Genomic DNA, 15,017 nt, shown 5'->3' with positions numbered 1-15,017 from the left:
GTTCTTAATCAGCACACGAGTAACTGACAACAAGAATGGACGTGGTATCTGGACTGCCGAACTGGTGCTTTCAGAAAAGTCCACCCAGCAAGTCTTCATTCATGATGGCATATAGGGGGTATTCAATATCCGTCACTAAACATGATAAAGACATAAAGCCAGATGGTTGATCTGCTGTGACTTACTTCCAGAATTCCTCGGCGGCTGTCATCCCTGATGCATTGACCTGGTCAGTAATGTTCGAATGCGCACCTGTTCCATTCGTGAAATGAATTCGGTTTGAAATGCAGGTGGGAGTGTTCCATGCATTATCACAGTTGTCCCAGGGTAATTTGTCGAAAAACGAGTTGTAGAAGTAATACATAAACCATACAAAACCGATGTTGTAGTAACTGCAGAAAAACCATCCGACAATTGCACACCCGACGCCTATACCTGAAACGACGGAAGGCCACCTATCACTACACGTGAAACTTTGGCAGTGTTTTTTAATTGTGTAACAGTGATTCAAGTGCATTAAACAGTATATGTTGACATTCAGTAGGGATCAGTGGTATTCTAGATTTAGGCTGAGAATTCTAAAAGATACTTCGAGGTACTACAACCACATTAGCCTTTCAAGAACATTCCTATCCAGAATATTTTGGAAAGTTCCACTTCAAAACGCAGGCCAGAAGTTTTCTGCACAGTCCTGTTGCCTCTCCTGCTATATGTACCTAGACTGGTATCACCATAATTACTGATCTTACATAATGCTACCGTTGTAATTTCTTTGAAGTGATTTGTAAACTTAGTTCATTTCATAGTACAATTGTTAACTGAATCACATTTCTGTGTTGTTTGTTTGTTTCACATTGCGTTCTTTTACAGTCTGATTTCCAGTTTCAAGTTGGGACTTAACTTGTAACAACATGCACACAGCGACACAACCAATCTAGTATTACCTGCCCTATCGACAGGATCTGCCATAAGGGGAAGGTAGGAATATTTGCTTGTAGTGCCGTGTGATTGATGTTAAACACATTTTTGTAAAACACAAAATATTTGCTTTTGCAATATAAAAACGTAGAAAGTTAAAATCTGTCAAAGCATTTCTACAATCGCAAATAAACAATTTATATTCACTCCACTAGCCATGACACATTTGTTACTAAACAACGTGGCCATATGTACAGTTTAAACTTCAGAGGTTCAGAATAATTTTACATTTACAGGGAAAGATGTATGTGAAATGCTATGAAATGCTCACAGATAACATCCGTGTTGAAAATAAGGATAGGCCACGTAGGTAAGGAAACGTGCAATAAGACCGCGTTCCCAATGGGATCTGTTTTGATGCATACGAATCATTCACCTGTTGTCTTGTTGAAATTCCTTTGATAGGAGATAGAAGTCGGTTATAGTTGTCTGTTACACTAACAACCACGCTGGTTCACACCTTTCATATCATTGACAGTCTTACCTTTCAAAAGAGGACACATGTTCCAGACGTTGATTGCTCCGCTCTGACTGTACTGTCCAATGGTCATCTCCAAGAACACGATGGGAATGGCTCCAACGAGCGTGAAGATAATATAGACAATCAGAAACGCCCCTAACAAGCAAAACAAACACAGCTAAACTTTTGAGCAGATCTGCTGTAATATGATGCAATTGGTATTAGACTTTCTCTTGCAGAACTTTTAATCTTCCTGAAGTGTTTTGGCACTGTATGGCACCTACATTTATGGTGGAAACATTAGAAACGTCATTGACGTTTAATTTTGCACTTTTTGAGGTGTGTTATATTACGTCGTTTCAAGCTCTCGTATTTTCACAAGACCGAAACATGACCACTTCCATAGGAAGACTGAAGACCGTCTAACTGATATATTTTGTGGCTCTCTTTGTTGAATAAAGATATATTTTTTAATATGAACATGAAACGTAACATGTTTTAAGAGTCAATGGTGAAAAGTTAGTTTTGGAGTGGAATATTCCCTAAAGTAATATTTAATGAGACCTACCTCCGCCATTGCGCATGCAGTAGAAAGGAAACTTGATTAACGAGCCCGCTCCAACACTGTATCCAAGTAGAGAGATGATGTAGTCCAACTGATTGTGCCACTGTTCGCGAGTCATCGTTGTTCCCATACTATTAGAGAATAAGTCTAATTCGTGAAAAGGGTATGCAGAAAATGGTTAGATAGGAGATGGATATATCAGGTTCAGTGTGATCTGTTTTACCATATATTCATGTTTCATGCTGAAAATGTTTTATGCCGGACAATAACATATTTCCATAACATACCTCACGTCTGACGCATTTTGAACAAATGTTTCGGTGTTTTTCAGGTGTCTTGTTTTTGCATATTTTGGGTCTGTGGCAAGTCTTGTGATAACACAACAGTTCTGTGTTAATTTTGAAAACAGCGTGCTCATGATATAGTCGGAATCATTAATTTGAATAGAGCTTGTAGTGATGTTTCGTGATTATGGGGGCGGTGGGTTAGCCTAGTGGTTAAAGTGTTCGTTCGCTCCTCACGCCCAACATGGGCACAATGTATGAAGCCATTTCAGGTATCCCTGTCGTGATATTGTTGGAATATTGCTAAAGAACAGCATAACACCAAACCCACTCACACTTATGATTATGGAAATGGCGGCGGTCTGTAAATAATCGAGTCTGGACCAGACAATCCAGTGGTCAACAGCATGAGCATCGTTCAACACAACTGAGATACGATGACATGTATTGCACTGGTATTAGTATATTTACTCATTGGACAATGAATTTAATTTACCTGATTACTGATTCATTAATTAATCTCAAAGATCGGACCTGACACAAGAAAAATACTTATTGTTTGATGAGCATTTTGGCAGTATCAGTAGCAACAGTACGGCAGTGACGTCATTAATATGACGCCATGACTCTTCTTTGAACGTACATTAATAACATGACAAGGGCATTTGTAATGCGCTGAATTCCGCACCACGGAGGGGCACACTCAAAGCGCAAAGCGTTCCTGTACCATGAAGCACTATGAATTAACAACTTTACAGGTTCACTGCCCCTTCGAACAACCATTGCACATCCGCTACCTTCTGAGTGCCATACGATTAAAGAATGTTTGGGTTTGATTGGTTAAAGAGAGGTGTCTTTTGTATTTGCTCACCACTCATTTAATTTCAGCCTCTTCACACAACAACCGTGCGTATTAATACAACGAAAGCATGGGCATTCGTCCATCAGAGCTGTATAATGTTTTCTTTATTAGACCCTTGGTCTCAAATTGGCGCTGGTCCAATAGCTCGCGTGAAAAACACACCACGCCGACTAATACTGGAAGTATGGTACGTGTCATATCGGACGGTGAAAAGTTCTAGGCCGTGCTCATGGAAGATGCAAGGAGGTGTTGACATAAGTAAAATAGAACATTGTCAAGAGTGTTAAATAAAACCCTTTTTGCATATTTGTCCTTACAAAGGTGCTGCAAAATCACAAACATTTATCAGATATCATTACGAGTCCCTAGGTCACAATGCCCAGACAACATGATAAGATCCATTTCGGAGTTTGCACTGTTATGCCAAACACACAGGAACTTGTGTGGCAAGGTCACAACTGCAATATGTCTGAAACTGACAGGTAATACAAGGACAAATGGACCTTAAACGGTACAGAGTACTAGTGAATCAGCAGGTTAATGTTGAATGAGAGCATAACTCTTGGTTGTCATCTGGCTTCATGTAATTTATCAGAAGCAAATGGACTGTCAACAATATTGACAATTACTGACAAATTTCAGCGACGTATGCCAGGTTCGGTAGCATCACAGTTGGGGATTTTGAATTTGTTTTATTTACTGATCGTAATTTTGAGTGTTTGGAACTCTAGGTCTTTTTAAGTAGTAAAGAAACTGAGTATATAGTCTTAAGTCGTTACGATATGGAGTGAGTGAGTGATTGAAAATTTAAAGTCACTTTGGCAATTTTTCAGCCATATGGTGATTAAAACAAGTAACAGATTAACAATAATTAAAGATAGATTATAAAATCCTGTCAAGAAAGGACAGTAAAACAACTAGAATACCACAGATATAAATGTAAAACTAGTAATTAAATCTAAAACATTTTAACTATAGAGGAGAACACAATATAAAAATAGGCTGTTACGATATGGAAATATTACTGACGTGACGGTGAATTCTCACCTACTAACCTTTTCTGGAATGTCCTCGGATGGCGGACCATGGTACAATTATTACGTTCCAAGACAGAACTCTTTTCAAGGCGCTCTTGTCATAGTAGCACTTGGTTCCATTAGTAGTCGATACAATAGCGGTACGAGATCAAGTCCAACAAAAGCCTCTGCAAAGCTTTATTTCACAAATAAAGCTTTTGTCAGGCCCTTAGATCTCGCCCACCATTGTCTACTACTTTTGAGCCCCCAGTTAACTTCCTGGCAACGCGTGACACTATTGTGCCGCACGTGGCACTACTGTGCCGCTATGTCGTGTTGACAGGAGGTAACATTTTAATGTGAATCGCCTATGATCTCTTTGGTGTTCGTAATAAAGGCTTGCTGCGCTTTTCGTACCCCCTGTTCTATGTACTTTTTTTTCTCGTCTTCGCTGATAGCAGACTTACGAGACTTGGACCAGATTTCTTGTTTCATCTTACGGTACTTGTCGAGTTCAGAGAGGATTAAATGATTCCGTGTTCAGCTTTGCTTCGGCTAGAACCCTGATCTCATCGTATTTCAATGCTTTACGATGCAGTCTGTGGGATGCAACCTTAAACACCAACCCTGCCACCCCTACCACCCCAGCTGTTATTTCAATGCCTAGCACTATAGGTGCGGCCACGATGGTGGCTAACAACCCAACACCTGCCGCCCCTAGTCCCATGCTGGTTGCCATAAGGGTGGTATCAGTCCCGTCCACGATATTGAAAGCTCTATGGTACTTCTTACATAGTGCTTTCCGCGTGTCGCGGTCTTGTTCTAGTTGGCGTTTTACATCACATAACTGCCTCAAGCGGAACCCGTCTACGGTTTCCAGGGTCTTCGCGACTTCCTCTACAACTGGGTACAGTCCCATCCTATAATATATATTACAATAGATATTTTAATTGGGTTTCATTTAACCTTAGATTAATGTACTTAAAGCTGATAATATTTAGATTAACTTGCTTGTAAAAAATCGTGGTCTTAGCTCTACTTCCATTTAGGACACGAACTCCATCAAAGCTTGCTAAAGGTCTGTTTCCCGATACCTTAATAATATGACAACGTTGGTTTTTATGCCTGTCTTCCAAACGTAACAAAATATCATCTAAAAGTTTAATAAACCTCTTGGGCCAAAGCCCTAGCTCTCCGAGATAGACGTCTATGATGAGTGTGAAGTTTATCGCGACATCTCTAAAATCCTGTTGGTAATTGAGTAATTTGAGCTCTATCTTTACCTCCTCACTGTTTGAAGCTAACATGTTGCCCGAGTGGCCCGGTATTCGTATGACTTGTACACTAGAATCCAGAATGAACGACCCTAGAATGATGCCGTTGTTCCTAATCTCGGAGATAGTATTATTTTGTTTCAAGGAGATATAAGGTGAGGTGAGGGTTAAGTTGACTAACCATTCAGGCTCTTTAAAATCTGATAACGACACCCGCCTATACACGTTGTCTTTCAAGTGCAGGATGTATAAGGTGTCTTCCTCACCAGGCTGATCGAATCCCTCCGTGTCTCCTAGATCGTTAAGCGTGGCGTTGGGTCGATGCCGCCAGGACATTGCTATAATACTATTACGAGATAGTTTCCAATTGTTTTCCTGATAATCTCTCAGGGATGCACTTCAACCCCATGAAGTGTATGTTGTCGGGTAGGAAGATCTTGATGAGTGATATCGTGTCTTCCACGGTCACGGTGACCCCCTGCAGACTGGTGTTGGAGTCGACACCCACCCGCACGTAAACAGTGCAAACGTGATACTGGTGTCGTTTCCCCCACCGGAGTTTGATCCCCTTCACGATTTCGACTTCATCCCGCGATGGTTCCCCTAGGTAGACTTTGATGACCAGCGTGGGGTTCGCTGGTAGACTCTCCAGGATGTTGACCACGCCTTCGAATTCAGACACCAACTGCAATACCAGGTTTTGCATCCCGGGCTCGCTAGATAGCATGTGGGCTGCCATACTGGCGACTGGGCTGATGACTACGCTACGTCTCTGAGCCGGGACGTAAGCCACGAGCAGGGTTCCGTTGTTCACGACTTTGTTTAGATAGTTGTCTTTGTTCTCCGTGAACACGTAGGGGGAGCCGAGCCTAATATTGAGAAACCAGTCGACTTTAGCGGGCAACAACACCCACTTGTCGTCGTCGGTTAAGACGAGGGAATACTGCTTATTTTTGGTGATGGCCGTCACGTTGCTCTCAACATCTTCTAAGTCGAACAGTTTGCCTACAAACGATGGGTATACCATCCATCTATCATCACTGGTGCGGACTAGGGTGTACCGAGTGTTGGGGGCTGCTCCTGAGGTATCTACTATATCACTTAAGTTTCTAGTACCACTAATGATGGGGACTTCAACGCGTTTGTAAATGTTGTTTTTCATTTGCAAGGCGTACAATTTACCATCTACTCCGGGGTCGTCGAATCCGCGTGTGTCCCCGAGGTCGGATATCCCCACATTGACGCATTTTTTCAACTTCATTCCGGGACCTTGTGCGCTGGTCATTTTATGTGCAGCGTTATGCTGAGGTATCCTATATTCACAGGATTATGCTTTATATCTAACACCGATATTATCAAATCAGGGATGTTGCCCCGAGTTAACCTCTTATACTGCCGCGGTGAAAACGACTCGGTTCTACCGTCGTTGTATTTCTCCGTTTTCACCGTTATGGCTCTCAGTATCGTGGAAGGGTGACCCCCTTGAATGTTGTCCGTTGTGCTCAGCTGACCGAGATGAATGCACAGCTCTCGGTACGGTACTAGGTCGGGTAACTTCGTGCCTGTGACGGTAGTTGTTGGTTTTATCTCATCAGGCGGTATCCCGAGTGTCCTCGCCAATGGTCGGCCGAGCCTCAAGGGGTTTATTCCGTTGTTGGTTACGCCACTGTGCCGTTTGAGTCGTTCATCTTGAGTTCGGCTCCCAAGGGTTTGAAGACCTCATCGCTTAGCGAGGACATGCTGTAGTAGCCGGCGATTATCTGGTTATGGGCGCCACTGATGAACAGCTTATTGTTGCTGGCGTTGATGTTAGTCCATCACGGTAGGTAGGTGATATCGCAGAGTGCGACTTCGAGTTGACCCGACGTGTTATCGATCGCGTGCATCAGCTGAACGGCCTCGCCGCTCGTTATTCCTGGAAGTGTTACGTACATGTTAGAGTATATATATCCATTATATAATACTTTATAAAATGTACACGCCGGGAGTGTTTTACCCTAAACTGGACATAGATTTACCACACATGAAGATTGTGGTCGCTGATGGGTTGTATTTCAGCGCCCAGTTTATAGATGTGTTCGACCGGTATAAGCTTTTGGTGACTAACATCAAGGCAGTCCACGCTGCAGTTCTGGCAGAATCAACTCAACTTCGCCGTGTGGTGCGCTACAACGGGGGTGTGGCGTGACATTGACCGACACTCGGCGGGGACCGCTGAGTAGGTCTGTGTTCATGTTTCACGTGTACTACCAGGTCAGGCGTATCCTCAAAGAGATCAGCGCCCTGCTTCCACAGGACAAGGTGTGGGATGCATCAAACAATCCACACGATCGGCGTGCTTACGAACGGATTTGTGGTGAATTCGAATCGACTCTCAAACGGATTGGCGTATACCAGGAGGAGTGAACCACGGGTTGGGTATTCCGTACAGTGCTTGGCTCTCCGTAAAAGCATTACGAAAAGATACAGTGGTAAACTTTATGAAGCACAATATGTTAAGTATGGGTTATTTCTTCCATACATTCTCCAACCTCGTTCCTAAACCCATACACATTGGGTCAAAACCGGTGAAAGAAGCCGGCGATGATCTACTGAAACAAGGTTTACTTCGGCCAGAATTTACTCTGTTGAGTAACGAATGGCGAGATGATCGTATGGACTTTACAGGCGACGTTGGTTTCACCATCAAAAAGGTCGAGCAACCCCCTTACGTTGAAGACAATTGGAAAATATTTAAGCTGGACACGTCGACAGGGTTCACTCGTGCCGGCACCGAACGCTTGAACGACTCGATTCGAACGTACGTGTGGGCGCTGTTGGGAGCGCAGGCGCAAACGCGTTCCAATATCCTCGGTAAAGGGACTGCTTACGACGCTCAGAAACAGTTCGTTGTTAACGTTGAGGATGCTATCAATGCTCCAGTTGATCTCTCGAGTGCCATCAAACGCTACCAAGACGTGTTGGAATACGCCCGGTCGAAAGTCGACTACGTCTTCGACGTTGGATTGTACATGGATCCGAGTGATATGCAACTGAGAGTAAAAAAAAAGTGGTGGGTTACAACAACGAAATAGTCATAGCCACGGCAGACCAAAAGTTGGGCGTCAACCCCGATGTTAACACCCCCCACGTTCCGTCACCCACACATACTGGTGCGATGGGTATAGTCGTACTACCCCCGGAGCCCAGGGTTCAACCAACACCCCCACAACCCCAACCCCCACACGTGCAGGCGTCCAATCAGCAGCACATCGACCGTAAAACAGCGCTGGTGGTTGGCAGGGTCGCGGTCGGGACTCATTTGGTTAAAAATTCCTTAGCCGCTACGTACACCAGACCCGCCACGGCGACGATGGCTGCCCACAGGTTTTGACTGAGCCACGTGGCAGTTTTAGCCAGAGCGCTCAGCAGCCACGAGACGATGCTACCCAGGATGCCGGGCAGGGCTTCGGCGGCCTTACCAGCCAGTTTAGCCAGGGCCTCCCCGAGGGATTTCAGGTGTTTTTTATCCAGTCTCTGACGCCACCAGTGGGTGTTGGTGTTGGTGTACCACTGCCGCCGGCAGGCGTCAATGACACGACCAGGGTTGATATGATGAAGCCCAATGCAGTCAGAATGCTGGCGATGGTGATGCCTTGCTCTCGGAAGAGGATTCGGATCCTGTCAGCTAGCGTGGTGTCCTCATTTAGGACTCGATCGATGGTTTCTCGTACACGACTGATCTGGGATCGGAGGGCTTCCCGGTTCGAGGAAGCGGATTCCAACCGAGTCCATCTCTCGTCTTCCAAGTTTTTTATTCTCTCCTCGATACGACGTTTCAAATCACCGTCCTCCGTTTCGGTGGGTTTTATTTTCTCGCGAGCGATGTGCTCGTCGTCTTCGTTCAGTTTCCCCATGTTGTTCACGAGTTCTCCGCATACACGTTTCAAGGCTTCGTCTAGGCCTCGCAGTTCTCGAACAGGGAATTCGAAACCAGGCAAGGGTTTGTCATGGTACGTGGCCAATAGTTTTTCGATGTTGTCAGATGTTTCTTTAGCATCACCTTCACCGCTGAGCTCGGCCCTGATGTTTTGTAGATCTCAGACGACCTTCGGGGGAAGCTAAGGCTGTGCACCACCGTAATCTATGAAGCCTAGTTCATCACGGATCAGTTGCCTCCCATAACGAGTGACCAGCGTAGACAGAGCGAGTGGTTTTCTAGTGCTCCTATTCATGAGATCGGCCTCCGGGAGAGCTTTCAATCACAGCGTGCCCTTCTTATCGATGGTTAACTTTGAATAGTCTGGCAACGGATCGACGTAGTTTCTATCTGACTTCAACGCATCGTAGTAGTCATTGACGGTTGATTTTAAAAGTTCGTTGCTAATGGTGTCGCCCATGAATGAGGTGTCATCGTCATATGCACCAGCACAAAAATCATCCATCGGGATGTCCTCATGGCCGCCTTCAGCCTTTATTTATATTAAACTTTTATATTTTATCTATATAACAATGTATGGCAGGAAACTAGATCCTTTCCGAAGATCAAGAGAGCCTCTAGGCATGAGAGCCGTGCGCCAGTCGGTGACCATCACCAACAATCCAAGCAAGATAGACCAGAACCAAACGCTGCTGGTTAAATTCCCAAACCTGGGTGTGAATGACCTCATCGTACCAGGCACGGTTCGACTGGCGTTCAACCTCACGTTTACCTCCGACAACGACAAACGCGAGCTAGTGCGGAACGTAGGTCGAGCCATCATCAAGAAAACCACCATCAAGATCAGCGGTAACGAGATGCTGAGCATCGACGACAGCGACGTCTTTCACTGCTACGGGGACCTCTGGAGACGTGAGGGAGAACGCATCAATGGCGTGTACCAAGGTATCAGCAAATCGACTCGGTTGCGCATGGGGTATGGCTTCACGGCAGACCAGCTAGATAAGATCTCGGACGGTGAAAAGGCCATCGCCCAATCGTACGGGAACAGGTTCTGGGTGCCGCTCGACTTCAAGCTGCTCACGGGACACGCGCCGCTTTTACCAGGCCATGTTGGGTGATAGGCTTGAATACGAGCTCACGTTTAACGACTACAGCAAAGTCGTGCGTATGCCGAACGGTGATGAGGCCAGTTACACCATAGACAACATCTCTCTGGAGTTCGACATGGTCACTAGCCTGGAGCCAAACTGCGCCATAGTGTGCGGGCAGACTGGTTGTGGGAAGACCGTTTTCGTGCTGGATATGTTGGAGGGGTACTACCGGGATGTGTTCGACAATATCGTTATCATGTGCCCTACTCTGCACATGAATAGAACGTACACGGAAAGACCTTGGCGGATGACGGACCCGGACGTACACAGAGTCGACCCGGGGACACGTCTGCAGGACTGGTTGAAAGCTTATCACAACAAATTCAAGGGGGAGTCGACGCTGTTTATCCTGGACGACTGCAGCGCTAATCGTGAGATAACAAAAAAGAGAGACATGCTGTTGTACCTGGCCTTCTCAGGCTGGCACGCAAAGCACAGCGTCTGGTTGCTAACGCAGAAGTTCAACTCGGTGTTGAAAGACCTCAGGGAGCGGATGCGATGGGTGGCCTTATTCCTTTGCAAAGACAGGGATTCGTTCGAGGAGTGTTTGAGAGAGAACGATGTGATGAGCAAACATGATAGGGAACGTGTGAAGAAACAGCTCGCTGAAACTAAGCATGCTAAGCTCGTGCTCAAGACCGACAAACCCGTGGCCTATAGGGTGTTTTAGCTTAGCAATGCTAAGCAATGCTAAGCAAAGCTAAGCAAAGCTAAGCAATGGTTTGTGAAGTGCTCATCGTGTGCAATTTAACCTTCATTTCGCTGTGTTTCGCCTGTATCGGTTATTATATCATTAGAGTTAAAAATCGCTTGATATATTATAAGATGGAGTGTGATGAACTGCTCGAACAACTTTTGGAGGGCAATAAGCGGCCTGATGACGACAAGTGAGAGAAACTGGTAGCGCTGGCTAGGAGAAGGACTCATTTATCCAACACGCCGTGAGCGCCGTCAGCTGCCTGCTGTACCACAAATACGGTATGTTTTTAGCCCCGGTGAGCGGCGATTATCACAGCAAAGCATTGCCAATTTGAGGAGGGGTAAAATAATAATAATAGTATACAAGATGGATGCTGCCCAAGAAATGAGCCCCCAAATGGGGGAGACCCCAACTGGAGGTGACCCCTTCAGAGGAAACCCCAACGTTGGGGGAACCCCAACTGGAGGTGAACCCTACAGTCACCAGGCAGAAGAACCCTAAGAGAGTAGCTGCCGGTAAAAAAAGAGTAGCTACGCTCAACTATGGAACCGGGCTCCACTCCTGTTGATTGCAGGCGTAACTGCTGCCGTGGCTATCGCATGGTTATATAATAAACAACCCCCCAGGGAGCACCGGGAGGAGCCCTCACTATTAGAGGTCAACCCACATATCATGTTATAAATATATATTTTTATATTATATACATAATGTCTGAGGGGAAAACGTTCATCAACGATGCATACCAAGCCACCGTGGTCGCCAGTCTAGCTGTAGGGTACGCTCGGTTGACCAAAATGGTGCTTAAACAACCCACTATCAAGCTAGATTTCAACCTGCAGGATATGGGTATGCTCATAATGAACCTTGGTATGGCGATGGCCACCAAGGACATCCTCGTAAAACAAGGGATCCTACTGGAGAATATTTTGAAGTAAATGTAACTATATATAGGATGGCTACGATCGCCATGATGGTTGGCGGGGCGTTAGTAAACGCCCTGCCATTTTCCGGGAGTAATTTCCTCTTCTCGAACCTACGGGGATCGGACGCAGAACGTAAGCGCCACAACCTGGCCGTAGAACGATTACAAGCAGCGCAAGCTGAGTACGCGAAGAAACGTGTACAGAGGATCATTACATTAACAAACAACTCAGGCGTGAGAACCATGCCGTTAAAACGTTCCAAGATGTCGACGATGCAGCGAGAGAATACTACCTACTAACTGGTAAACAGCTAGAACCACTCTATAAGCCCACACTCTCTCAGTACTACAGCCCTACCCCGGGGCAAAAGGACCGAGAATTGGTCTTTATTGCGCTGGGTCTAGCAGCGACTGCGTTGGTTGCAAAACAATTAGACTAAGTACTCATATAAGTATACCAAAGATGAGACTTGCCCCGTACCGATGTCAGTACATACTTATGGGGAAGACCGAGGCCTGCGGTAGGAGATGCAGGAATGAGGGGTACTGTTGTTTCCACATGGGAAGCCCGAACTACACATGTTCTGTGTGTGGTATCAGGGTGAAAGGTCACTACTGCCTATGCAAAACTCACGGAGCAAACGTAGTCAGACATCATCTTATCTATGAGAAGAAAAAAGACTACAGAAAAGAACGTAGGCGCTTCCTCAGGATAGAGGTGTAATAAGAGATTATTTACAAGTATAAAAATAATGAATAGCTGGCGAATCGAACATGTATCTATTACTGATGCCAAGCCTCTTATTATTAACAAACTCGAAGAATTGGGACACATCAACTGTCAAATGATGATTGTTGTAAATCAGGATGTCTTCAGAGAGTATATTTTGACTGAATCAGTTGATTTACATTCATATATCAGCGACATTCTGGAAATAACAAAACGGGAATACGACACTGAGCCAATAATCCAACGGTTCAAATTTTTTGAGTTACCTTCCCGGCGGCCCAATTAGAGATTGATGTAGTTATGTGTGTACACAATGTCTACTACTCGGCAGCTCAAGCAGATTGCCAGGCAGCGAGGTGTAATTGGTAAATCCCGAATGAGGAAACCAGCGTTGTTGAGATTACTTAACATACAACCCTCTCCCACGGTAAAACAACTAAAACTCCAAGCAAAAGAGCTAGGGTTGACGGGTTATTCCCGCCTGGGGAGAGCCGGGTTAGCCACATTATTATCACATGGCCCGTAGCAAAGCCCCACACTGTAAAACAACTCAAACAGGAGGCACGCGATTTTGGATTAATAGGTTATTCTCGTATGAGGAAGCCACAGCTTGTAGAACTATTACGGCAGAATAGAGCTATTGACCTAGAGTTCATGAGTACTGAGCGCGCTGTAGGTAAATATTTGAGAGGCTGGCGCATGCATGTTGATAGGAACATAGACATCGTCGATATCAAGCCTCTAATCGATGATAAAGTCAATGAGGAACTAAACGATTTGGGAAGTATAAAGTTTCAAATTACAGTGAAAATGTCGCTCGTTAAACAGCAGGGGAATAGGGTCACTGAGTACGTTCAGCCTTACTTCCGAGGTAAACAAGAAGTCGTGACTCATACTGAGACTATAGAGGAGTCAATCGATATCAGTTTGAGCAGATACGAGAATACCTAGAATGCTACACACACATGGGGTCCGGGTGGGTCGTGGATAAAATCGATAATGTTTATCTAGACATAGCTAACTACGTGCCATTCAGAGGCGGGTCGTACATAGACTTGCCCCCCTACTACAAAGCAAAACAGGCCATGGTCAACGTCAAGAATAGAGGAGACGATTGCCTGAGGTTAGCTATCAGGTCAGCCTTGTTTCCAGCTGACACTAATTCGAACAGGCCTTCTAGTTATCCCCAAGACGATGGGCTCAACTGGGATGGTATAGATGAACCAACCCCCATATCTCAGATCACTTAAATAGAAAAACAGAACGATATAGCCATAAACGTCTTAGGACACAAAGGTAACACAACAATAGTGCACAGGGTCAGTCCAATGTTGGGTCGCCGCGTGATCAATATATTCATGACCCAGTGAGGTGATAAGTATCACTACACGTGGATAAAACACCTCAGCATGCTGTTGCATGACCAGTCGAAATACGATGGGAAAAAACACTTTTGCATACGATGCCTACACGGCTTCTCACGAGCTGATTTATTAGAATCCCACCGGGAGGATTGCCAAGGTGTGGGGCAGACGGCCATACGAGTCGACATGCCTAAGGAAGGTGACAATATCCTAAAATTCGACAACCACAGGAACCAAATGTCTGTGCCTTATGTCATCTACGCCGACTTTAATGCCTTGGTCAAACCGGTTGATGTTGGGGGTAACCTAGGCACACAGAAAACACGGGAGCACGAGGCCTGTGGGTTTGGATACGTGGTTGTCCGATGTGATGGGGAAACGAAAGCTCCGGTAGTGTAAAGGGGGCCCGACGCGGCTGAAATGTTTCTAAAGTGTTTGCAGGAGGAAGAAAAAACTATCAGGAATGCACTGTATACAGTCGCTCCCATGCGTATGACCCAAGCCGACGGGCTAGCTCACGGCTGCAGCACTCACTGCCATGTGTGTGACTCACCACTGAACGGTCATTCAGTGAGAGATCACTGCCACGTCACCGGTAAGTATAGAGGCGCCGCTCACAACGCGTGTAACCTAAAGCTTAGAATCACCCCCAAGACAATAAACATCCCCGTAGTCTTCCACAACTTGAGAGGGTACGACTCTCACTTGATCATGCAGGCCATCGCGAAAGTCGACGGCAACCTGACGTGCATCCCCAACAACATGGAGAGATACATCTCCTTCAGCTTG

At 45.5% G+C, this 15,017-nt stretch overlaps 1 protein-coding gene across 1 annotated transcript; it reads right to left on the bottom strand.

Moving 5' to 3' along the window:
• Positions 1 to 181: 181 nt before the first annotated feature.
• On the bottom strand, positions 182 to 2,121 carry LOC124267988 (sodium- and chloride-dependent creatine transporter 1-like). Its single transcript, XM_046702991.1, has 3 exons — positions 2,007 to 2,121; positions 1,463 to 1,594; positions 182 to 435 (listed from the first exon to the last, which is right to left on the bottom strand). Exons 1-3 carry the CDS (start codon positions 2,119 to 2,121, stop codon positions 182 to 184), a joined length of 501 nt encoding a protein of 166 aa, XP_046558947.1.
• Between the last annotated feature and the right edge of the window lie 12,896 nt (positions 2,122 to 15,017).

Source organism: Haliotis rubra, unplaced genomic scaffold (genome assembly GCF_003918875.1).
Source record: "Haliotis rubra isolate DU_JTF1 unplaced genomic scaffold, ASM391887v1 Scf1352, whole genome shotgun sequence".
In the NCBI taxonomy this organism is placed as follows: Eukaryota; Metazoa; Mollusca; class Gastropoda; order Lepetellida; family Haliotidae; genus Haliotis; species Haliotis rubra.
The sequence above is the reverse complement of the archived record's forward strand: the minus strand, read 5'-3'. Positions and strand labels throughout refer to the sequence as shown.

Coding starts and splice junctions, on each gene's coding strand:
- LOC124267988 (XM_046702991.1), bottom strand. CDS start 2,121: ATGACTCGCGAACAGTGGCACAATCAGTTGGACTACATCATCTCTCTA. Junction 1,595..2,006: donor CTGCATGCGCAATGGCGGAG/GTAGGTCTCATT, acceptor TTTGCTTGTTAG/GGGCGTTTCTGATTGTCTAT. Junction 436..1,462: donor CATGTGTCCTCTTTTGAAAG/GTAAGACTGTCA, acceptor CCGTCGTTTCAG/GTATAGGCGTCGGGTGTGCA.